Below are 23,012 nucleotides of genomic sequence, written 5' to 3' on the forward strand. Positions count from 1 at the left end.
TTACATAACCATAATCCATATATGTATTTTGTATACCAAATGTATAGAGAAAATGGGGCCAATTCTTAAACAGAATCCGTTCGTCTGTAGCTGGAGCAGGATCCGATATTGCAAAATTAAGAAGAGACGTATCTCAGTAAAGTAGGCACAATCAAATCTCCATTATCCCAGTTAAGTATCTCTTCCTAATTAAGTGGGATCCATGTCGACAACTTCTCCGCAACTACTGTATTAGTATGCATATCGTTGACGATATGTAGTCCATGTTGATGCCAATCCAGCTACAATTCAGCGGGATCCCGCCATAGAGAAAATTAACCCTGAAAAATATCTGAAGATTGATAGGAGTTTGATTGTCTTGTTTATCAAAAACAGTCTGATTTAGTATAATTTTGTTGTTGGGACGTCTGGAGCTGAGTGAAAAAGCTGAATCCTATTAAAAGATGAGTAAGATTTAATCAAGGATTAACGTACATTACCAACCTTTCCGATTTAGGATTTGAGCTTCGTTTTCCTAGCCATGATTTCAAAGGTTTGAGTGGGGGAGAGATTGAGACAGAGAAGAGCCATGTAGAAGTTCTTGTGTGTAGGCATTGTGACTGCACTTGTCTTCATGAGGGGGCACCGCCTTTGTTGAAGACCTATGGAGGAACCTCCAAGGCTGTAAATGGCATACTGATGGTAGGGCCAACCCTCATCGAAGGAGCTGCTGCCAAAGGAGCAGGTATGCATGCACTGATGCATTCAAGAAAATTTGCAGTTCTTTTTCTTAAAGTTTTCTTATACAACTATATATAAAGAATTTTCACAGTTCTTAGCCCTTGCTCCTTAATGATAGTTAATTCTTGTTATTTTGAGTAATGTCTCATTGTTATTTTGGTGAATTTCGCTCTTTTAGTCTGCTTGGATGGAACAGTACCTGCTTATCATTTGCATCGTGGATATGGATCAGGGGCGAATAGTTGGCTCATTCGCCTTGATGCAGTGCATGAGGAACAAATATATTTAAGGCTTTAGTGACTTCATCTCTCAAAACCTTCTCTTTTAATTGGATTGCCTAGTAACTATCCTACTCTTAAATATTTAGTATACCAATGCTTTGTAATTTCCCTATTTAAAGGGCTCCATATGTATTCTTAAAGTAGGAAATTGAGTGAATTATATTTAATCCAAGAAGAAAGTGAGTTTCTCCTTCCTACAAGCATTTGGCTTCATCGTGTTGAGCGAATCCACAATTAGCGACGTGAGTAATTCCGTTGCCCCTGATCAAGTGATTCCCAGGTTATATCCTCGTAGCAACGTCGAGCGAGTTCTGTTGCCCTGGTTGAGTGATTCCCAGGTTACTACCCCTTGTCTTTTCGAGACCCTTGGTCTTTTTTGCATCAAGTGGTATCAGAGCAGGTTTTTCGCTGCAGTTGAAGACTATGGTTGTGATTACAATTTGTTGGAAGAGCACACTGTCGAAGAAATCAGTTTTGTCAATTGGAATTCCCCACCAATTTATGATGAGTATGTTGATGATGATGACGACCTCAAAAAGAACTTTTTTGATGGGTGTTCTCTACTAATTTATGGCGAGCAAGATGAAGATTACAAGGTTATGTTTACGATGGTTATCCATCAGTGTTGTTTACAACTTGAAGTCGGTGCCAATCCTGCTCCAATTTTTTATGAATACTGCTACAGTGACAAAGGAATGAGTTCATATGTGAAAGAACAATGTGTGCATCATCATAATTAAAGAAGTAATATTTGACCTTGATACCCATTATATATGTGACTACATTTGGGAATCCTTTATTGCTTTCCACAGTAGAAAAATATACTTGGAGCAAAGCATTTTTCCAAGTCATCAATATCAAATGGAAATCTAGAAGATTGATGAGCATTTTTCAAAAGACATTGTTGCTATCAAGAAACGGTTAAAGGGTGCACAGAACTTGAGAAAGTTTTGGAAAGCAAAATACTTGGAATATTCTATTATTTGGATTTGCTCATGAAATTGGAAATTTTTGATGCTAAATTGGCTATTGTGGAACATACTAGGCGGACATCCGAAAGATTGAGGAAAGACCAACGTACACTCGAGGGCGAGTTTTTTTTTTTGAGAAGAGGAGAATGATATCAGTGCATGAGGGACAAATATATTTAAGGCTTTAGTGACTTCTCATCTCTCAAAACCTTTGTTAATTACCTTCTCTTTTAATTGGATTGCCTAGTAACTATCATACTCTTAAATATTTAGTATACTAGTGCTTTGTAATTTTCCTAGATAAAGGGTTCCATATCATATGTATCCTTAAAGTAGTCAATTAGTGAATTAAAATTAATCCAAGAAGAGAGTGAGTTTCTCCTTCCTTAAATCAAGTGTGAGGCTTGGTCTTGTTGAGCGAATCCATGATTAGCAACATGAGTGATTATGTTGCTCCTGGTTGAGTGATTCCCAAGTTACTACCCCTTGTCTTTTCGAGACCCTTGGTCTTTTCTGCGTCACACCTTCAGGTTTGTGAGAAGAAACTCACTTCAAAGCTTATTGTGACTGAAATGATCGGATAACAAGTTCATCTTTCCTTTTAGTTATACTCTCTCTCTATCTCTCTCTCTCTCTCTCTCTTTCTCTCTCTCTCTCTCAATACACACACACACAGAGCAGAGTCGTTTTAGTTGATTGATCACCAAGCAAGCATCTCAAGTTCTTTTTGTGGCAGGGAGGAGCGTGGTGAAACGACATCAGAAGTTGTTCTAACCGAAATTATTCAGCGTATGGGTCATCAGCACGCATGGAAACAGAGATAGTATTTGAAGAAAGTTGGGATTCCACCATAAAACTAAAGGGTGACGTGGAGTGCGTGTGGCCTCTTGGCTTCACACGTGGGACAACCTGATACCATGAAGAAAGTTGGAGTTCCACCATAAAACTAATTTGTAATATAGGGAGTAGCCCAACCTCTTATAAGCCCATGCAAGGTTGCTCCTTCCATCAATGTGCAACTCATTCTCAACAGCATTTACGGGAATACTAAGCAACGCAGCTGAAAAGAATCCAGGTTTTCTCATCAAACATAATACTCAATTGCTAAACCGATACCTGCATTTCATTTTTTTCTGTCTTGATCCTTATCATGTTTAGGAATGGGATTGCATATTTTTTTTCAACTGGAATAGAGTATTGCTTCGCTATTGTGACGGCGCTTCTTTCTTGGGGACAGCGAAAATCAGGTGGGTATTCCATTCTTGCCATTTTACACTTCTCCGGAATATAGTGGTAGTGATTACAGCTGTGCTGCAAGACAAAAGGTGAGCAATAAAGATAAAAGCTTAGGATCTCTCATCCAGCTACCGGAATCAAAATTGAATTACTTGTATAGGAAGGTACCTTAAGTATCTGTTTATATACGTAAATGTGAAGCTAAAATATAACGATTCTGCTTGTAGGAAAAAAAAAAACTGCAATTTAGAGGACAGTGAATAGGGTTGTCTGCAATGGAAGATTAGATGTCCAATGGCATGCGCGATGCAAATGAGGTATAACATTTCTTCTTGCTCAAAGATGAATTCTTGTTTCCATGTTATGACACTTCTTGCAACATCTTCCTTCATCATACATTAGGCTCTTCTTTCTGGTGTCTCTGCCGGCGGTCTGTCATCCATTTTACACTGTGATGAGTTTCGGGGCTTATTTCCCACAGCTACAAAAGTGAAGTGCCTGAGTTATGGTGGATTTTTTCTCGACGCGTGAGTACTACTATCCGTTATGCCGGCACAGTCCTAGCAAGGTTTTTTTTCCTTTTCCTGTCAATGTTCCTAGATAATTATTAACACTTCAAATTTATTGAAGATATCCTGTTTGAAATTTTAGGGTTGATGTTTCCGGTGGACGCGAACTCAGGGATCACTATAGTGATGTTGTAGGCTTGCAGGGGGTGCAAGAAAATCTGCCGTGATTCTGTAGCTAGTCACCTCGATCCTACTTCGGTAATCAAGTTTTTTTTTCCTCTTGCAGTAATTGATTTGAAAATAGTGGTAGCATAAAATAAGTTGTGCACTACTTCTTGCTTGACAGTGCTTTTCCCTGAAAATTTTATCGCGAACATTACAACCACGCTATTTATACTCAATTCAGCATATGATTCATGGCACGTAATTGTTCATTGTCTTTAATAAGGTCTAACTTCACAATTACTAGATGAAGTTTAATGAAATAATGCATTGAGCTGTATTTTCCCACTTAAAATCAGATGCCATACAGTTTAGCTCCACCATCAGCAGATCCCCGTGGCGAATGGAAGAGTTGCAGATTAAACCCTTCTAGTCGTTCTGCATCGTTGATGGAAATTCTGAAAGGTGAAATCCCACATATCAGATGAACTGTTCCAGCACAGAAGAAAGACACACACATAGGATGAATCTAATGTTATTATGTGCTCTGGATTATTGCAGACAATAGCAGAAGCTGTTGGAGAATGGTTTTTCGACCGAGCAGATGTTAGCGTTGTCGATGAAACTTGCCGCCATCTGGCCCTCGGATGAACATAGTCTACACTACAGTACTAACCTAACTACTTCTTAATGAAATAATTTGTAGTGCAATTGATATCTCAATAGAACTACAAAGAACAAAATTGGATAGAAGACAGTAAAACATATGGCTAATGAGAAGGGAAGATTTGGTGTTATGTTAAATCCATTTAACACAATATGCAAGAAAAATATTTGCTTAATTAACAATAAAAATTTATGAGAACTTTAACGAAAAGCTTCTGGTACTGTTTACTTTAACGAAAAATCATATTTTTACACTAAAAAGTCAATCATGGTACTATTCACTTTACCCTTTATTTTGTCCTTATCGTTAATACTCAAAGTTTTCAACCTCTTTTCATTAGTTTTCCTAAAATTTATTCGTTGAAAAATGGTTAATTACACGATGTGTAGTTTAGGGCACCTAAAATGTTGATCTATGCTCAAAAAGTTTTTAACTCAGATGGCTAAGAACATTCACTTTTGCATGAGATTCCATGTTTGAGTACCCATCACACATATCGCTTGTATAACAGAAAAAAACATGTTGATCCATGTCGTTTGAAAATTACCAAAAAGAAATCTTAAAGTTACGTATTCTTTAACTGTTGGTCCGTCCGGCCAGTCTGATGCTAGGTATACATATATTTTTCAAACCTAGCACTCAATGGGCTTTTCTTTTTCTATTTTTTTGCTTACATACACGAAATGTGGATTCATATATGCAATGGACAATAATTTCGTGCAAAGAAAATGTTAACTCATAGATGAAAAATGGACGGCAGGAGAGAAAAAATAGTGTAACAATTTTTGCAAAATTTTAAGCAAATTCAAACATGCCTTAAATCACCATCTAACAGTCGAGATGATAATTGTGTTAAATACATGCATTAATGATGATCCATAATTCATGTAAATCTCACTTAGATAAGTATGGTCTAGAGAGATCGTCAATAAATATGCTACAAATGGCATTATACAATGTATAACATTTTTATTGTTCAAACTCTTCAACGTACCTGCAACATTTTTTATAACCGTCATACAGATACATAGGGTTATTTATTTTATTTTATTTTATTTTATTTATTTTTAATTAATTCAAAACTCTACATTCCCACCGTCTATATTCTTATTCTTTGCAATTAAGCGAATGGGTTTTCAAATTGTCTTGTTCCTTCACCTCACTTTTTGTCACTTCCCCTACTTCAAGTCACTGCTATTCTTTTTTTAATTAATGGCCTCCACCACGTCTCGGGCTCGATTCTACTGTAGCACAATATTGTCCGCTTTAGGACCCGACCACGCCTTCACAGTTTTGTTTTTGGAAACTCACACGAATAGAACTTCCCAGTGGGTCACCCATCATAAGATTGCTCTCGTTCGAACTCGCTTAACTTCCGAGTTCCGATGGAACCCGAAGCCATTGAGCTCGAAAAAGGCCTCGTGTTATATGGAGGTGGACATGTATATATAAGGCATAGAGGATCTACTCCCCTGGACGATGTGGGATCTAACATTTATACTTTGTTTTAAGGTAAAATAAAGACATGCAAATGACAGAAAGAAAAACAACACAGAACAACAAAGGGTGGCAAGTTAGCATGTGCAAATATTGGAGTCATCTTTCTACTTAATTATATTGATTCAATTGTTACTAATTATTGCACATAATTTGGTACTATTTTTGTGATGACTGCTACTAGCTAGCCACCATTATTAATGTGACCCCTCTACAATTGAACAAGTTAAAATTAGCTTCATTGCGTAGGTTAACTAAGTCCCCCCCCCCCCCTACATTTTTTTTCCACAATATATTTAATATAACATCATGTATCTAACACTTGAATAAATTGTATTTATAGGACAAGATATTTAATATAAAATCACACTTGAATAAATTGTATTTATAGGACAAGTAAATGATAGGTTTTGTTTGGTTTGAAGAACAAGACTCTCGTATTTATGTTAGTAATGAAATTCTCGTGCTTATTTTAGGAACGCAACTCTTGTGTTCATGTTATGAATGAAATTCTCGTGCTTATATTAAGAACACAACTCTCGTGTTCATGAAGGAATGAAACTCTCGTGTTTATATATAAAAAAATGGACTAAGTGGTATCGATTTGGCATCCATGTAAACAAAAAAAATAGGCTCAATGAGTGCCCTATTAAAAAAAACATGAATTAATAAACTTGATAGTTTGACCGCCGGAGAGAAAAAATAGTGTAACAGTTTTTGCAAATTTTTAAATCAAATTTTTAAAGCAAAATTTTAAACTACAAGGGTGCAAAGCTGCAGAGGATTTTCTTGCCAGTTTCACAAAGCTAAAATTGAAATGTCAAATTCCCATGGAAAAAAAACATTTCATAAAGATGGCTCAGAGCGCTCTTAGATTGCCACTAAGGATGAAGATCGATGATATACAATTCAGAGACTTTACTGAACAAGCAGACCGTGGTTGTTGCCGGTTTTTCTTGTAGTGATTTGGCATCAGAGTTTACTGATTGTCAAAGTTTCAGAGATAAGGTCAATCGTCCAACACTGATATATGTTGTCCCCAGCTTAACTGCTAGCCCAGTAGGAATAAGATTTTATTCTAAAAGGTACGTATCAGTATAATTAGGAATAGAACCATGTTTGTAATATTAAGTTGTAAATTGTTTTGTCAAATTCCCGATGTCGGATTTCCAACCACAATCAAATTACAAACAATCTTCAATGTTGAACTTTTGATTGATATTTTTCAAAATAATTTGATTGTTCTGATGGTTTTTGTGTTAGAAAGACCGCCCACTGACTTGGGAAGCACTGATCTATATATTGGACTTGTGGAGTAAGTTGCGTAAACTTTGAGGCCAAAGAAAGAGGGGACGTTTTTTGGAAGTAATCTTTGCTTTGAAGCATTATTCACATCCCCTAACAGTGTTGTTTTTGGCAGCAATAAGAAGAAGAAGAACGAAATCTCCAGTCCAGGAGTCTGCTTGTTTACCGTGGTGCTGGAGAAAGGAATTAGATTTTTCCTTTCGAAATCAAACACTCCATACTTTTGTTAAATTTAGGAAAATATGAAGTCATATTTAGTTGAGTTATTCCCACAAGAATTTACTTCCTCTTTTTTCAATATATTTCCTTTTTATGATATGATAAGTTGGGTAGAATGGAGTAAGAATTTAAAAAATCTCATTTTGGTAAACTAATGCTCATGCACGTCTGGAGCTGTGAAAAATTGATTCCCAGGAAAATATGTTTCAGATTTAACTAAGGAGTAACGTACATACATTTGAATCCTATCCGTTTCATTAGGATTCAAGTTTCGTTTTTGTATAGCTAAGTTTTTGAGGTCTTGGGTGGCGGATAGATTGGAGAGAGCCATGGTGAACTTCTTTTGGGTTGGCTTTGTACCAGCACTTGTTTTCAGAACTTGGGTTGATAGGTTTGTGGAAGAGAAGAGTCTTGATGCGACGGTGCCTTCTTTGTTGGAGACCTATGGGAGCTCCAAGTCTGCAAATGACATACTCATGGTAGAGATAACACTCGTCGAAGGAGCTGCTGCCCAAGGAGCAGGTATGACATATATTGACGTACTCTAAAATTCACGGTTCTTAATTATTCCTTTATTTGTTTTAATTAATCTACTTTGCAGTCTGCCTGGATGGAACAGTACCTGCTTATCATTTGCATCGTGGATATGGATCAGGGGTGAACAGTTGGCTCATTGACCTTCAGGTTGGTAAGATAGTTTGAGGAAAATCAAAAAGTTCATGTTGCCATTTAGTTATTGTCTTAGGGACTGCTTGATGCCTTTTACTTGCTTGATTGCCAAGCAACCCTCTCAAGTCCTTTCTGATGCAGGGAGGAGCATGGTGTAATGACACCAAAAGTTGTTCTAACCGCAAATTTTCAGCGTATGGATCATCAGCACACATGGAAAAAGAGAGAGCATTTTCTGGAATACTAAGCAATAAATCTGAAGAAAATCCCGGTTTTCTCCTCATACTTAACGCTCCAGTGTTTAAGGCAGATACCTGCATCTGCTTTTTTCTTTTTCTGTTTTTTGGTTTAGCCGTCTTAACCATTATCATGTAAGGGACTGCAGAGTTTTTCAACTGGAATAGAGTAGAACTTCGCTATTGTGATGGCGCTTCATTTTCTGGGGACAGTGAAAATCAGGTTGGTGGAATGTTCTTGCCATTTACCTTTTTCCACAAAATTATGATAGTGATTATAGTAGTAGTGCTGCAGCTATTGGAATAAAAAGTTGACTTCCTTGTATCGGAAGGTACCTTATGTATTTCTATCCGTAAGTGCAAATCAGAAGCTAAAATATAGTGATTCTTCTGTTAGGAAGCACAACTGCAATTTAGAGGACAGCGTATATGGTTATCTGCAATGGACGATTTGATGTCAAAGGGAATGCGCAACGCGAATCATGTACAACATTTATTCATGCTAAAGTTATAATCCTGTTCCAGTGTTAAGCCACTTCTCAAAGCATATTAATCCATCGTACATTAGGCTCTTCTTTCTGGTTGCTCTGCCGGTGGTCTGTCATCCATTTTGCACTGTGATGAGTTTCAGAGCTTGTTTCCCACAACTACAAAAGTGAAGTGCCTGAGTGATGCTGGATTTTTTCTCGACACGTGAGTACTATATCCGTAACGTCCTTTCCCTTTATCAATATTCCTATCTAATTATCAACACTTGAAATTTTATTGGTGATCCTGTATGGAATTGTAGGGTTGATATTTCTGGTGGACGCACACTCAGGGATTATTATAGTGGTGTTGTAAGCTTGCAGGGGGTGGAAGAAAATCTGCCGCGATTCTGTACTAGTCACCTCGACCCTACTTCGGTAATCAATTTTTGTGCACTTTTAAATTTGAAAATAGGTGATAGCATAATAAGTTTTACACTACTTCTTGCTTTGCAGTGCTTCTTTCCTGAGAACTTAATCGCGAACATTACAACCCCGCTCTTTATACTCAATGCAGCATATGATTCATGGCAGGTAATTTTTCATTATTCATTTTAATGTCTTAATTGAGAGTTACCGAAAGGACTTTTACTGAAAAAAAAATTCATTGCATTGTATAACAGTTTAGCTCCACCATCAGCAGATCCCCGAGGCGAGTGGAACAGTTGCAGATTAAACCTTGCAAGTTGTTCGGCATCACAGATGCAAATTCTGCAAGGTGAAATCCCACAAACAAGGAATTTTTTCGACTCCTAAATCTTGCAGAAGCATCAGAATTTCAGAAACAAATTGTGTCACTATTGTGACGTTATTTTTCTGGAATGGAACAGGATTCAGGAATCAAATGCTGAATGCAGTAAAACAATTCTCGGTGTCTAATCAAACTGGGATGTTCATAAATTCGTGTTTCGCGCACTGTCAAACGGGGCAAAGTGCATGGTCTGCTCATGATTCTCCAGCTGTTGGAAACAAGGTGAGCCTGTTTTAACTACCAACACACAAAAACAGAATCAGAAACACATGCATTATATGTAGGGATAAGAGTTTGAAGATATCTAAAGTTATTAATGTGACGGATTATTGCAGACAATTGCAGAAGCTGTTGGAGATTGGTATTTTGATAGAGCAGAGGTTAAGGTTGTTGATGAAACCTGCCACCATCTGGCTCTCGAGTGAGCATTGTTTGATCGATTATTTACATGGTCATTGTATTGAGTTGTCGGTACTATAATGCTATCCCTTCTGGTTAATGAAATAACTTTGTAATAATTGGAGTCGATAGGATTCTATTATCAAAGTTCAAAGAACAAAAAAACAAATGAAAGAATTGGGGAGAAAACGGTAAAGCATATGGCTAATGAGAATGCCAACTCATTGTACAACGAGTGCCTGCAGACGATTGAAGAATATGCCTGCAGATGACTGAAGAATATTCTCTTTCTTCATTGGTGACAATGGTGAGTAGTGTGGTGATACCGGATTCCTTGTCTGGACGATGAATTGGGTCCTTGTCTCCTACACAGTCAATCTCTGGTCATGGTCTGGACTCTGGACACGATTTCCCCCTACTCCTCCGGACACAAATTCAAGCAGTGTACTTGGAAGTATGATGATATTTATTGTTGGATACGTATACATGGCCTTTGTCATCTAGTTGATGTACATGTTTCAGGGGTAATTTGTATACCAAATGTATAGAGAAAATTGGGCCAATTAGTAAGCAGAATCCGTTCATCTGTAGTTGGAGCAGGATCTGCTCTCACAACATTAAGAAGAGACGTACCCCAGTGAAGTAGGCACAATCAAATCTTCATTGTCCCAATTAAGTGTCTCTTCATAATTAAGCTGGATCCATGTCGATAACATCTCCACAACTACTGTATTACTATGCATATCGTTGACGATATGTTGTCCATGTTGATACCAATCCAGCTACAATGCAGCGGGATCCCATCATTGAGAAAATTAACTCCGAAAAATATCTGAAGATCGATAGGAATTTGATTGTCTTGTTTATCAAAATCAGTGTGATTGTTACATACACGACTTGGAAAACACTGTGTCCCTTATAAACTACTAACACCCTTAGTTGTGTGGATTGGAAAGGCCTTGAATTGTTCGTTCCGAAAACTTCAAGCTTTTGTTAGATTTAAGAAATCAATCCATGCTGCCATTTCATCTTACTTTTCCCATTTATGGCCAGCTTTAGTTGATTTACTCCCACAACAATTCATTTCCTCTTTTAAAGTTTATTTCCATGTTATGATAAGTTAAGTAGAATGGAGTAACAAATTGAAAAAACTCTGATTTAGTATAATTTTGTTGTTGGGGCGTCCGGTGCTGAGTGAAAAAAACTGAATCCTATTAAAAGATGTGTAAGATTCAATCAAGGATTAATGTACATTCTAATCCTTTCCGGTTTAGGATTTGAGTTTCGTTTTTATAGCTATGATTACGAAGGTTTGAGTGGCGGAGAGATTGAGGCAGAGGAGAGCCATGGTGAAGTTCTTGTGTGTAGGCATTGTGACAGTACTTGTTTTCATAATTTGGGCCAAAGGGTGTGCGGAGAAGAGTCTCAATGAGGTGGTACCGCCTTTGTTGAAGACCTATGGAGGAACCTCCAAGGCTGCAAATGGCATACTGATGGTAGGGCTAACCCTCATCGAAGGAGCTGCTGCCAAAGGAGGTATGCCATGCACTGATGCACTCAAGAAAATTCGCAGTTTTTTTTTTTTTTTTTTTTTTGAGTTTTCTTATACAATGATATATATCGAATTTTCACAGTTCTTAGTCATTGCTCCTTAATGATAGTTAATTCTTGTTATTTTGAGTAATGTCTCATTGTTATGTTGGTGAATTTTGCTCTTTTAGTCTGCTTGGATGGAACAGTACCTGCTTATCATTTGCATCGTGGATATGGATTGGGGGCGAATAGTTGGCTCATTCACCTTCAGGTTTGTGAGAAGAAACTTACACTTCAGAGCATGTTGTGACTGAAATGATCAGATAACAAGTTCATCTTTCCTTTTAGTTATACTCTCTCTCTCTCTCTCTACTGCATAGTCCTTTTAGTTGATTGATCACCAAACAAGCATCTCAAGTTCTTTTTGTGGCAGGGAGGAGCGCGGTGTAATGACATCAGAAGTTGCACTAACCGTAAGTATTCAGCGTATGGATCATCAACACGCATGGAAACAGAGATATCATTTACGGGAATACTAAGCAACGCAGCAGAAAAGAACCCAGGTTTTCTCCTCAAACATAATACTCAGTTGTTAAACCGATGCGTGCATCTCCTTTTTTCTGTCTTGATCCTTATCATGCTTAGGAATGGGATTGCAGATTTTTTCAACTGGAATAGAGTATTGCTTCGCTATTGTGACGGCGCTTCTTTTCTTGGGGACAGCGAAAACCAGGTGGGTATTCGATTCTTGCAATTTACATTTCTTCATAATATAGTGGTAGTGATTATAGTTCTGCTGCAAGACAAAAGGTGAGCAATAAAGATAAAAGCTTAGGATCTCACATCCAGCTACCGGAATCTAATTGGCTTACTTGTATAGGAAGGTACCTTACCTTTCTGTTTATATGCGTAAATGTGAAGCTAAAATATAATGATTCTGCTCGTAGGAAAGAAAACTGCAATTTAGAGGACAGCGAATATGGTTGTCTGCAATGGAAGATTTGATGTCCAAGGGCATGCGCGATGCAAATGAGGTATAAAATTTCTTCTTGATCGTAGATCATTTCTTGTTCCCATGTTATGACAGTTCTTGCAACATCTTCCTTCATCATACATTAGGCTCTTCTTTCTGGTGTCTCTGCCGGCGGTCTGTTATCCATTTTGCACTGTGATGAGTTTCGGGGCTTATTTCTCACAGCTACAAAAGTGAAGTGCCTGAGTGATGGTGGATTTTTTCTCGACGAGTGAGTACTACTCTCCGTTATGCCCTTTCTTTTAGCAGCATTGTCAATATGCAGGCATGTTCCTAGCTTCTTGTTTTTTTCCTTTTCCTGTCAATGTTCCTAGATAATTAATAACACTTCAAAACTTATTGAAGATATCCTGTTTGAAATTTTAGGTTTGATGTTTCCGGTGAACGCGCACTTAGGGATCACTATAGTGGTGTTGTAGGCTTGCAAATTTTTTTTTCTCTTGCAGTAATTGATCTAAAACTCCGCATGTGTAAGTTTATCTTACATTGCCGGTCCCAAGCCTGGGTAAAGAAGGAGGGGGAAGGCATCAGGTAGTCGACAGCCGGCACTCCTCAGTTACGTCGAATCCTTATGAAAATGAATCCAGAACGAAATCGCGCTAAAGCTAGGGCGTCATCCGTAAGTGGCGCGCTGTGTGGCCCGAGCACAGTGATAAGTGAGCAAGGGTCGCTGTATCTCCATCGGCACCCGGATGCAGTGTTAAATGAGCAAGGGGGCCATAGAAACTTCTTTTCGAACGACTCCACTCAAAGTTGTTTGGGAGCATATGCTCCTATCAACTTTACACAGGACACACAAAAGAAGTACTTTGATCCTATTGGACGGAGAAGGGTGAAGAAGCTAGGATAGAAGGGTAGAGTTCAAGAGAGTAGAATGCGTTTAGGAACGTGGAATATAGGAACCTTAACGGGAAAATTTATGGAAGTAGTGGAAGTTATGGTGAGGAGAAGGATAAATATTATGTGCCTACAAGCAACTAAGTGGGTTGGTCTTAAGGCAAATGATCTAGAAAACTCAGGGTTTAAACTTTGGTATTCGGGCACAAATAGAACGAGAAACGGTGTTGGCATCATCGTGGACAAGACCTTGACACAAGATGTTGTAGATGTCAAGAGGGTAAGAGATAGAATCATGGCAATCAAGATTGTAATAGGACAAGAACTCATCAATGTGATTAGTGCGTACGCACCTCAAGTAGGGTTGGATACGAGTTCGAAGGAGAAATTTTGGGAAGACCTTGGAAACTTGGTGCAAGGAATTGCCCAGACGGAGAAGTTATTTATAGGATGAGATTTAAATGGACACGTGGGCAGGGAGACAGACAACTATGGAGGTTTTCATGGTGGCCATGGTTTTGGGGAGAGAAACGAGGATGGGGGAGCTATCTTGGATTTTGCAATGGCATATGATCTCTTCTTAGCCAACACCTTCTTTAATAAGAGAGAAGAACATACGATCACCTACAAGAGTGGGTCGTCAAAAACACAAATAGATTTTCTTCTAATGAGGAAAGGGGATCGTATAACTTGTAAGGATTGCAAAGTTATACCGGGAGAGAACTTGGCTAATCAACATCGCTTGTTGGTGATGGATGTACATATCAAAAGAGTGAGAAAAAAGAACAAGACTTGGAAGTGCCCAAGGACTAGATGGTGGATTCTAAAAGGAGAAAAACAGGTCATTTTCAAAGATAAAGTAATCACCCAGTGTGGGTGGGATAGAGAGGGGGAAGATAGCCAAAGGTGGGATTCCATGGCTAGTTGTATCCGAAAAGTAGCAAAAGAGGTATTAGGAAAGTCCAAGGGCTTTGCTCCACACCAAAAGGAATCTTGGTGATGGAATAAGGAGGTACAAATAAAGGTGAAGGCTGAGAAGGAATGTTGTAAAGCCTTATACAAGGACAAGACCGATGAAAATGGTGAAAGGTATAGAAGAGTGAGGTAAGAGGCTAAGAAAGCTGTGAGAGAAGCTAAGTTAGCGGCTTATGACGACATGTATAAGCGACTAGATACCAAAGAATGAGAGTTGGATATCTATAAACTAGCTAGAGCAAGGGAAAAGAAGACAAGGGACCTAAACCAAGTGAGGTGCATCAAGGATGAGGATGGAAAGGTTCTTGCTACAGAGAACGCGGTCAAAGACAGATGGAGAGGTTATTTTCATAATCTTTTCAATGAAAGACATGAAAGGAGTACTTCTTTAGGGGAGTTGAGTAACTCAGAAGAGTGTAGAAACTACTCCTTTTATCGTCGAATCAGGAAGGAAGAAGTGATTGTAGCTTTGAAGAAGATGAAGCATAGAAAAGCAGTGGGCCCAGACGATATACCAATCGAAGTGTGGAAAGTCTTGGGAGAGACAGGTATAGCATGGCTCACTGACCTTTTCAATAGGATTTTGAAAACGAAGAAGATATCAAATGAGTGGCGAAAGAGCACTTTGGTGCCTATCTACAAGAATAAGGGCGACGTACAAAATTGTATGAACTATAGGGGTATTAAGCTAATGAGTCATACAATGAAGCTCTGGGAGATAGTCATTGAGCATAGATTGAAGCAAGAGACACGGGTTTCGGACAACCAATTCGGGTTCATGCCAGGGCGCTCAACCATGGAGGCAATCTATCTCTTACGAAGATTGATGGAAAGATATAGAGATGGGAAAAAGGATTTACACATGGTCTTTATAGATTTGGAAAAAGCGTATGATAAGGTCCCAATAGATATTCTTTAGAGGATTTTAGAGAAGAAAGGAGTACGAGTAGCATATATCCAAGCTATAAAGGATATGTATGAAAGAGTAAAGACTGCCGTAAGAACTCATGAAGGACAAACCGAAAGCTTCCCCATAACTGTAGGATTACATCAAGGCTCATCCTTAAGTCCTTACCTTTTTGTGTTGGTAATGGATGAGTTAACAGGACATATTCAAGATGATATTCCTTGGTGTATGCTTTTCGCAGACGATATAGTGTTGATAGATGAAACTCAAGAAGGGGTAAATGCGAAGCTTAACCTGTGGAGAGAAGTGTTGGAATCTAAAGGTATTCGCCTAAGCCAATCAAAGACAGAATATATGGAGTGCAAGTTCAGTGCAAATGGAGGCCAAAATGAGTTAGGGGTTAGGATCGGAGATCAGGAAATACCAAAGAGAGATCGTTTTCGCTACTTAGGATCTATCTTGCAAAAGAACGGAGAATTAGATGGAGATCTCAACCATAGAATACAAGCTGGATGGATGAAGTAGAAGAGCGCATCTGGCGTGTTGTGTGACCGTCGTATGCCACTGAAGCTCAAGGGAAAATTTTATAGGACGGCAATAAGGCCGGCGATGCTGTATGGCACAGAATGTTGGGCAGTGAAGCATCAACACGTACACAAAATGGGTGTAGCAGAGATAAGAATGCTTCGTTGGATGTGTGGGCACACGAGAAAGGATAAGATTAGGAATGAGGATATCCGAGGTAAAGTAGGAGTAGTCGAAATTGTAGGAAAGCTAAGAGAAAATCGGTTACGGTGGTTTGGACATGTGCAAAGAATGCCTACTAACGCTCCGGTTAGAAGATGTGACTACGGGACAGAGGTTCAGGGCCGAAGGGGTAGAGGAAGACCTAGGAAAACTTTGGAAGAGACTCTAAGAAAAAACTTAGAGTATTTGGATCTAACGGAGGACATGACACAGGACCGAGCACAATGGCGTTCTAAGATTCATATAGTCGACCTCACTCAGTGAAGAAGGCTTTGGTGTATTTAACACAATACGTTGAAATGAAGCAAATCTTATTTATTGATATCTCCGATAAGTTACAAATATGTACATATACATGAGTCAAAATAAACAAACAAGAGGGAGCCTTCACAAAGGTTGCTTAGGAGAAGTCTCAGCAGTCCGTAGAGCCCAGAAAGAGAAGGCACCGGAGGGGGATCATTCAGAACCTCAGTACTGGACAGAACCCTAGAAGGAGGAGGCATCAGAGGTTGATTATTTGGAGCTTCATTATGCGGTACAGCCCCAGAAGACGAATGCAATAAATGTCTTTGGAACAAACTCACAAACCGCTGATGATCAAGTAAAACCTGACCATCAGATTCTTTCATCTGGTCAAGCTTCTTCTTCATGTTTGTAGCATAGTTATGTGCGAGCCGGTGCAACTGTTTATTCTCATGCTTGAGCCCTTTAATCTTCTGTTTGAGACTCATCACTTCAGCCGCCAATGATTCAACTTGGCGGGTTTGAGCAAATAGGCGTTGGGCCATATTAGACACAGAACCTGCACACTGAACACTTAGAGCCAGATAATCCTTAACAGCCAACTCATCAGACCGTTTGGAAAGTAGTTTGTTATCTTTGGGAGTGAGAAGGTTCATGGCCACCACCGCAGCGATCATATCATTCTTCATCACGGAATCCCTAACGGTAAGAGGACCAGTAGAGGATAAGAAGGATGGGCGCCATATGTTGTCTGGAGAAGGCGTGGCTGCCTCTTCAACAAGGTTCAAGTCAAAACGACGGTCGGAGGGGCCAGACATTTTCAAAGGTGTTGAAAAGAGAAGAGGTCAGACAAATAAAGATCTTAGAAGTGCAAGAAGGGAACTTCTACTGGTGAAGATTCAAGTGTGCTTTGGAACTTAATGTCAGCCTTTATAAAAATCTGCACTCGAAGGAGCTTCAGAAATCGAAGAGGCGTTTGCCCAGAAATCGAAGAGGCGTTTGCTTTCTCAAAAGATGGGCTGCTCAGAGACCACGAGGGCCGATCTCAGAAATCGAAGAGGCGTTTGCTTTCTCAAAAGATGGGCTGCTCAAAGACCACGAAGGCCGATCTCAGAAATCGAAGAGGCGCTTGCTTTCTCAAAAGCTGGGCCGCTCAGAAACCACGAGGGCCGATCTCAGAAATCGAAGAGGCACCTACTTTTTTCAGCCTTGTCAGCACTTGTCACATGCACACTCAGCTTTGCTGAAATTACGGGCATTCTGTTGAAGATTTCTGGTGAAGTAGAAAGCACGTGAATCTTACTGTTCAATCATCCACTTTCCACACGCTCCATCAACTCATGGGTACCACAGATAACTTTGCCAAAGATCTCTGACAAAGTTTGGACACGTGAAGCTTGCAGCTCCCACTACATCGCTATGACCAAGAAGGGTAAAAGAATAGCAAAGAAACATCACTAACAAAGTTTAGACACATAAATTTTGAATGTCTAGCTACCATATTATTACCCACAAGGGTAAAGGAACAGCACCACTGCTGGATAATTGGAAAGTCTCTGTGTGTCAACCTCTGTGCTTCGTGGCAAGGTAGACTAGCAAACATGCCCAACCTTTACTCACATTCGAGAAAACACTTCCAACAAGATTGCTTGCTCCAAAATCGAAGAGGCACCGTCATCCGAATCTCGAAAGCCAAACTCCCAACATGATTACTTTCTCAAAAATCGAAGAGACACTGCTCTCCGAATCTCAATAGCCAGACTCCCAGCAGGATTGCTCTCTCAAAAATCGAAGAGGCACCGTTCTCCGAATCTCGAGAGCCAGATCCCCGACAGGATTGCTTGTTCGAAAATCGAAGAGGCACCGCTTTCTCAACTTCGAGAGCCAGATCTCCTTGGATAAAGCTTGTCTGTAATCTTCACACGCAACATCAGCTTTCCAGATACCACATACCACTTTTTCAAAGTGCTCTGACACACGTGAAGCTGGCAGCTCCCACTACCGTGCTATGACCAAGCAGGTTAAAGGAATAGCATTACTACTTGTTGTTAGGGAAACTCCTATATATGTCGACCTTCATCCTCAACGGACAAGCAGACCTGCAAAAATGCTCAACCCTTCCTCATATCTAAGAGGGCACTCCCAACGAAGCCTCTCGAAATACTCAGCTTTCTTTCCCCCGATAATACCTCTGCAAACAAGCTACACCAGTGCAAGAATATCTCATATCATTAGGGTTAAAAGCAAGAGTATCCCATATCATGCTTTTTCCCTGTCTTTTCCTTTGGCCTTGTTCTTACCTGCAAGACAATGAGAAAGAAAGCAATCAGTCAGCACTTTGAATCAAGCTTCCAGTCAGAAACTGACTGCTTGGGACCCCTTACCTGATTACTTACCTGGCATTGCTCTCGAGTACTCATCTTCAACATCTTATGCTTCCAGAGAAGATACCACATCTGCTTGAGGAACAGCTAGGGAAAGTGAGAATGATACAAGGAAGCATGTAGAGACAAGCGTAACAAAACACGTGCCGATACATCCACTACTTTGTCAACAGCAAAAATATCTCATATCAATAGGGTCGAACGTACTCTAGATTTGATGGACTTGTTTTGACCCTCAAATTCTTCAGTCGGCCTTATACTCTGGAGGAAACCAGAAAACCCTCCATCCCAGTTCAAGAATAAGCCTGTGGAAAGTTACTTCTTCAAAAGCAAAAGTATCTCATATAATCTATTCTCCTTTTCTTCTCTTTATCCTTCATGTTGCCTGCAAGATAGGGAGAATGAGAACAATCAGCCGGAACTCGAAATCAAATTTCTGATCTGGGACTGATTGTTTGGAGCTCTAATTGCTTACCTTGTCTGTTACATTTTTCAGCAGATCCCCTAGCTCGGCGACTTGGGGGACTTCTACTACATGGTTTGTATCGCGCTTGACCAAGCCTGAAACTACAAGTAAGCTTCAAGTGAAATTGATACATTACCTTATGCATCTCCACCAGTTAAAGATACCACCCCTGGATGGAGGAAGAGTACTTCCAGAGAAGATGCCACATCTACCTATGAGACAGATAAGGCAAGTGAAGACGATACCACACTTTGGTACTTAGAAGTTTCGTGATTACGAGATCATTCTCCCACAATATTTGCTAATGTCATTTGTACTAAATCATTCACTTGTACTCACTAAAGGAGAGCTTGAACCTATGTACTTGTGTAAACCCTTCACAATTAATGAGAACTCCTCTACTCCGTGGACGTAGCCAATCTGGGTGAACCACGTACATCTTGTGTTTGTTTTCCTGTCTCTATCCATTTACATACTTATCTACACTAATGACCAGAGCAATCTAGCGAAGATCACAAACTTAATACTTTCTGTTGTACCAAAGTTCTCACTGATTTTGTGCATCAACAATCCTTAAGTCCTTACCTTTTTGCATTGGTAATGGATAAGTTAACAGGACATATTCAAGATGATATTCCTTGGTGTATGCTTTTCGCAAACGATATAGTGTTGATAGATGAAACTCAGGAGGGGTAAATGCGAAGCTTAACCTTTGGAGAGAAGTGTTGGAATCTAAAGGCCTTCGCCTAAGCCAATCAAAGACAGAATATATGGAGTGCAAGTTCAGTGCAAATAGAGGCCAAAATGAGTAAGGGGTGAGGATCGGAGATCAGGAAATACCAAAGAGCGACCGTTTTCGCTACCTAGGATCTATCTTGCAAAAGAACGGAGAATTAGATGGAGATCTCAACCATAGAATACAAGCTGGATGGATGAAGTGGAAGAGTGCATCCGGCGTGTTGTGTGACCGTCGTAGGCTACTAAAGGTCAAGGGAAAATTTTATAGGACGGCAATAAGGCCGGCGATGCTGTATGGCACAGAATGTTGGGCGGTGAAGCATCAACACGTACACAAAATGGGTTTGGACATGTGCAAAAAAGGCCTACTGACGCTCTGGTTCGAAGATGTGACTACGGGATAGAGATTCAGGGCCGAAGGGGTAGAGGAAGACCTAGGAAAACTTTGGAAGAGACCCTAAGAAAAGACTTAGAGTACTTGGATCTAACGGAGGACATGACACAAAACCGAGCGCAATGACATTCTAGGATTCATATAGCCGACCCCACTTAGTGGGAAAAGGCTTTGTTGTTGTTGTTGTTGTTGTAGTAATTGATCTAAAAATAGTGATAGCATAAACTAAGTTGCGCACTACTTGTTGCTTTACAGTGCTTCTTCCCTGAAAACTTCATTGCGAACATTAGAACCCCGCTATTTATACTCAATTCAGCATATGATTCATGGCAGGTAATTGTTCATTATTTTTAATGTCTAATTTCACAATTACTAAATGGAGTTAAATGAAAGAATGCATTGAGCTGTATTTTCCCACTTAAAATCAGATCCCATACAGTTTAGCTCCACCATCAGCAGATCCCCATGGTGAATGGAAGACTTGCAGATTAAACCTTTCAAGTTGTTCTGCATCACAGATGGAAATTCTGCAAGGTGAAATCCCACATATCAGATGAATTGTTAAATCTTGTAGCTGCTTCGGAAACAAAGCAACTAAATTAACATGAAAATATTATGACATTATCTTATTTTTAAACAGGGTTTAGGAATCAATTTCTGAATGCAGTAAAACAATTCTCGGTGTCTAAACAAAACGGGATGTTCATAAATTCGTGTTTCACGCACTTGCTAACGTTGCAAGGCACATGGTTTGCTCGTAATTCTCCAGCTGTTGGAAACAAGGTGAGAGCATGTTCCAACACAGAAACACACAAACATTTAACATATAGAGAAAGAGTTTCAAGATCATGTTTAATGTTTCTCGTGTGGACTATCGCAGACAATCGCAGAAGCGGTTGGAGATTGGTATTTCGATCGAGCGGAAGTTAAGGTTGTCGATGAATCTTGCCGCCGTCTGGCTCTCAAATGAGCATTACTGTTTGATCAATTGGCTCATTAACATGCTCATCCTATTGAGTTCTGCACCATAATACTACGACTAATATCCATTGAGCTTAATGAAATAACTTTGCGATGCAGTTGAAATCAACAGAATTCTACCATCAAACACCATAATACAAAAGAAAGGATTGTAAGATAGTAAAATATATGGCTACTGAGAAGGGTGGCTGTGTTAAGACCGCGCGAGCATTATTGCAAATCCCTTACCCAAACATAGCCTGACGTCTTTGACTCAAATTCTCCGAGGCCTAAAAGCCATGAGTCAAATTTTTAGTTTCTTTTTTTCCCTTAAATGATTTAATCTCATTAAAAGATAAATAAATATTCAATGTTAATCAAAGCTAGAGAACAATGCTGGAGTATCATAATTTAAATAGCTAGTTACAACTTACAAGTAACTTTTTGTGTCATTTGAATTAAAATTAAACCAATTGAAAATAAGTTTTGTGAAATTTGTTGGAGATGCTTACAATACCGAAACGGAATTGGGAAAATCAGTGTGGCCATTTACAAGACATTTGTCAAAATGCTAAAGCCTGATATTATATGCGAAACGAAAATGATTTCAACACATCTCTTTTTTAGTTTCTCCCACACTTATTTTTATTTTTTACCATTAGATTGAATAAATCAACGAAAACAACATACAAAATTAAACAAGATCAAAATGACCATCCCTACCTATACCTCTAGAACTCACACTTAATCTCAATTGTTTTTCCTTCAAATAAAAATACCATCACTTAACATCCTAAAACTTAATATTTACTCCATTTGTCCAATTCCGTCTATTCTATTACATATATGTTAAATTTGCTTAATTGGCATGAATAAGACTCACTTCAACAATCAAAACTTTGTTTTTTTTTTTTGGGATAATCAATCACAGATTAAAACTGTGACAACCCGTCCCTAATTTTACAATTTTATAAATTTTAAAAGTGTGCTTTTAAGAAAATGCCCTTAAAGGCAAGGGTTTTGACTTTTGTTGACCATCGTCTAGAGGAACGTATGACTTTTTTTGGCGTAATTGTGTAATACTCGTTAGTACGAACGCATAGGCGAAAGCCGTTCGTGAGTCCGGATTATAACAGTATAGTTACGGACATTTGAAGTTGTTTCACTAAATTATATATTTAAAGGAAAATAAACTCCCACCATGTGGGAATTGTAACCAATTAGATTTTAGGCAAAATTAAGTGGACCAATCAGAAAAAGAAGAGGAAGGACCTGCCTTCCCATTCCCGTTGGCCTGACACACACATCACACCCAACCCAGTTCCAATTCCGACCATGTCCACCATTTTTTCAGGCGATTTTTGCTCAGCCTTCATTTGATATCAATATCCAACCTCTATGCAACTCTTTTCCCTTCCAAAATCGAGCATCTTGGCTCCTAAAACGTGAGAACGACACACGGCGTCGTGGGGAATTCTCAACGGAAATTCTTCCAATCCGGTGAGTTACTAGTTTTCCCGTGGACAGCTGTCTTTCAGACCATTTTCCGGCCACCTCCGGCCACCATTTGGACTCCAAGCTGGTATAATTTTGTTCTACATTTCTCTAGCTTCGATTTGGTATATTATGGGTTGAATTTGGTTGAG

The 23,012-nt window shown here is 39.2% G+C and overlaps 2 protein-coding genes and 1 pseudogene across 4 annotated transcripts; all 3 read left to right on the top strand.

Moving 5' to 3' along the window:
- The first annotated feature begins 2,983 nt into the window (after positions 1–2,983).
- LOC103451266 (pectin acetylesterase 12-like) lies at positions 2,984–4,530 on the top strand (annotated as a pseudogene).
- A 2,966-nt stretch (positions 4,531–7,496) lies between these two features.
- On the top strand, positions 7,497–11,038 carry LOC103450802 (pectin acetylesterase 12-like). 3 transcript variants are annotated; one of them, XM_070810140.1, is made up of 11 exons: positions 7,497–8,089; positions 8,169–8,251; positions 8,378–8,507; positions 8,622–8,695; positions 8,870–8,956; positions 9,041–9,165; positions 9,263–9,377; positions 9,456–9,533; positions 9,623–9,717; positions 9,830–9,972; positions 10,086–11,038. In XM_070810140.1, the coding sequence occupies exons 1-10, from the start codon at positions 7,897–7,899 to the stop codon at positions 9,876–9,878; spliced, it is 1,029 nt and encodes a 342-aa protein (XP_070666241.1). In that variant the 5' UTR covers positions 7,497–7,896; the 3' UTR covers positions 9,879–9,972; positions 10,086–11,038. The 3 variants fall into 3 exon arrangements, with proteins under 3 accessions (XP_070666241.1, XP_070666242.1, XP_070666243.1); XM_070810141.1 differs by having other exon boundaries at positions 9,643–9,717; XM_070810142.1 differs by lacking the exon at positions 9,623–9,717 and having other exon boundaries at positions 10,086–10,821.
- Positions 11,039–11,495: 457 nt separating this feature from the next.
- LOC103451265 (pectin acetylesterase 10-like) lies at positions 11,496–21,501 on the top strand. The gene is made up of 10 exons (XM_070809181.1): positions 11,496–11,685; positions 11,871–11,953; positions 12,116–12,245; positions 12,328–12,415; positions 12,459–12,492; positions 12,630–12,716; positions 20,662–20,739; positions 20,835–20,940; positions 21,047–21,189; positions 21,287–21,501. The coding sequence occupies exons 1-10, from the start codon at positions 11,496–11,498 to the stop codon at positions 21,374–21,376; spliced, it is 1,029 nt and encodes a 342-aa protein (XP_070665282.1). The 3' UTR covers positions 21,377–21,501.
- Positions 21,502–23,012: the final 1,511 nt, after the last annotated feature.

Source organism: Malus domestica, chromosome 12, assembly GCF_042453785.1.
Source record: "Malus domestica chromosome 12, GDT2T_hap1".
Taxonomy (NCBI): Eukaryota; Viridiplantae; Streptophyta; class Magnoliopsida; order Rosales; family Rosaceae; genus Malus; species Malus domestica.

Bases quoted from the DNA above. Each gene is read 5' to 3' on its own strand.
- LOC103450802 (XM_070810140.1), top strand. From the start codon at position 7,897: ATGGTGAACTTCTTTTGGGTTGGCTTTGTACCAGCACTTGTTTTCAGA. The intron at 8,090-8,168 runs GTATGACATATA...TCTACTTTGCAG, and splicing joins AGCTGCTGCCCAAGGAGCAG to TCTGCCTGGATGGAACAGTA. The intron at 8,696-8,869 runs GTTGGTGGAATG...TTCTTCTGTTAG, and splicing joins CTGGGGACAGTGAAAATCAG to GAAGCACAACTGCAATTTAG.
- LOC103451265 (XM_070809181.1), top strand. From the start codon at position 11,496: ATGGTGAAGTTCTTGTGTGTAGGCATTGTGACAGTACTTGTTTTCATA. The intron at 12,493-12,629 runs GTGAGCAATAAA...TTCTGCTCGTAG, and splicing joins GTTCTGCTGCAAGACAAAAG to GAAAGAAAACTGCAATTTAG. The intron at 12,717-20,661 runs GTATAAAATTTC...GTTGCTTTACAG, and splicing joins GCATGCGCGATGCAAATGAG to TGCTTCTTCCCTGAAAACTT.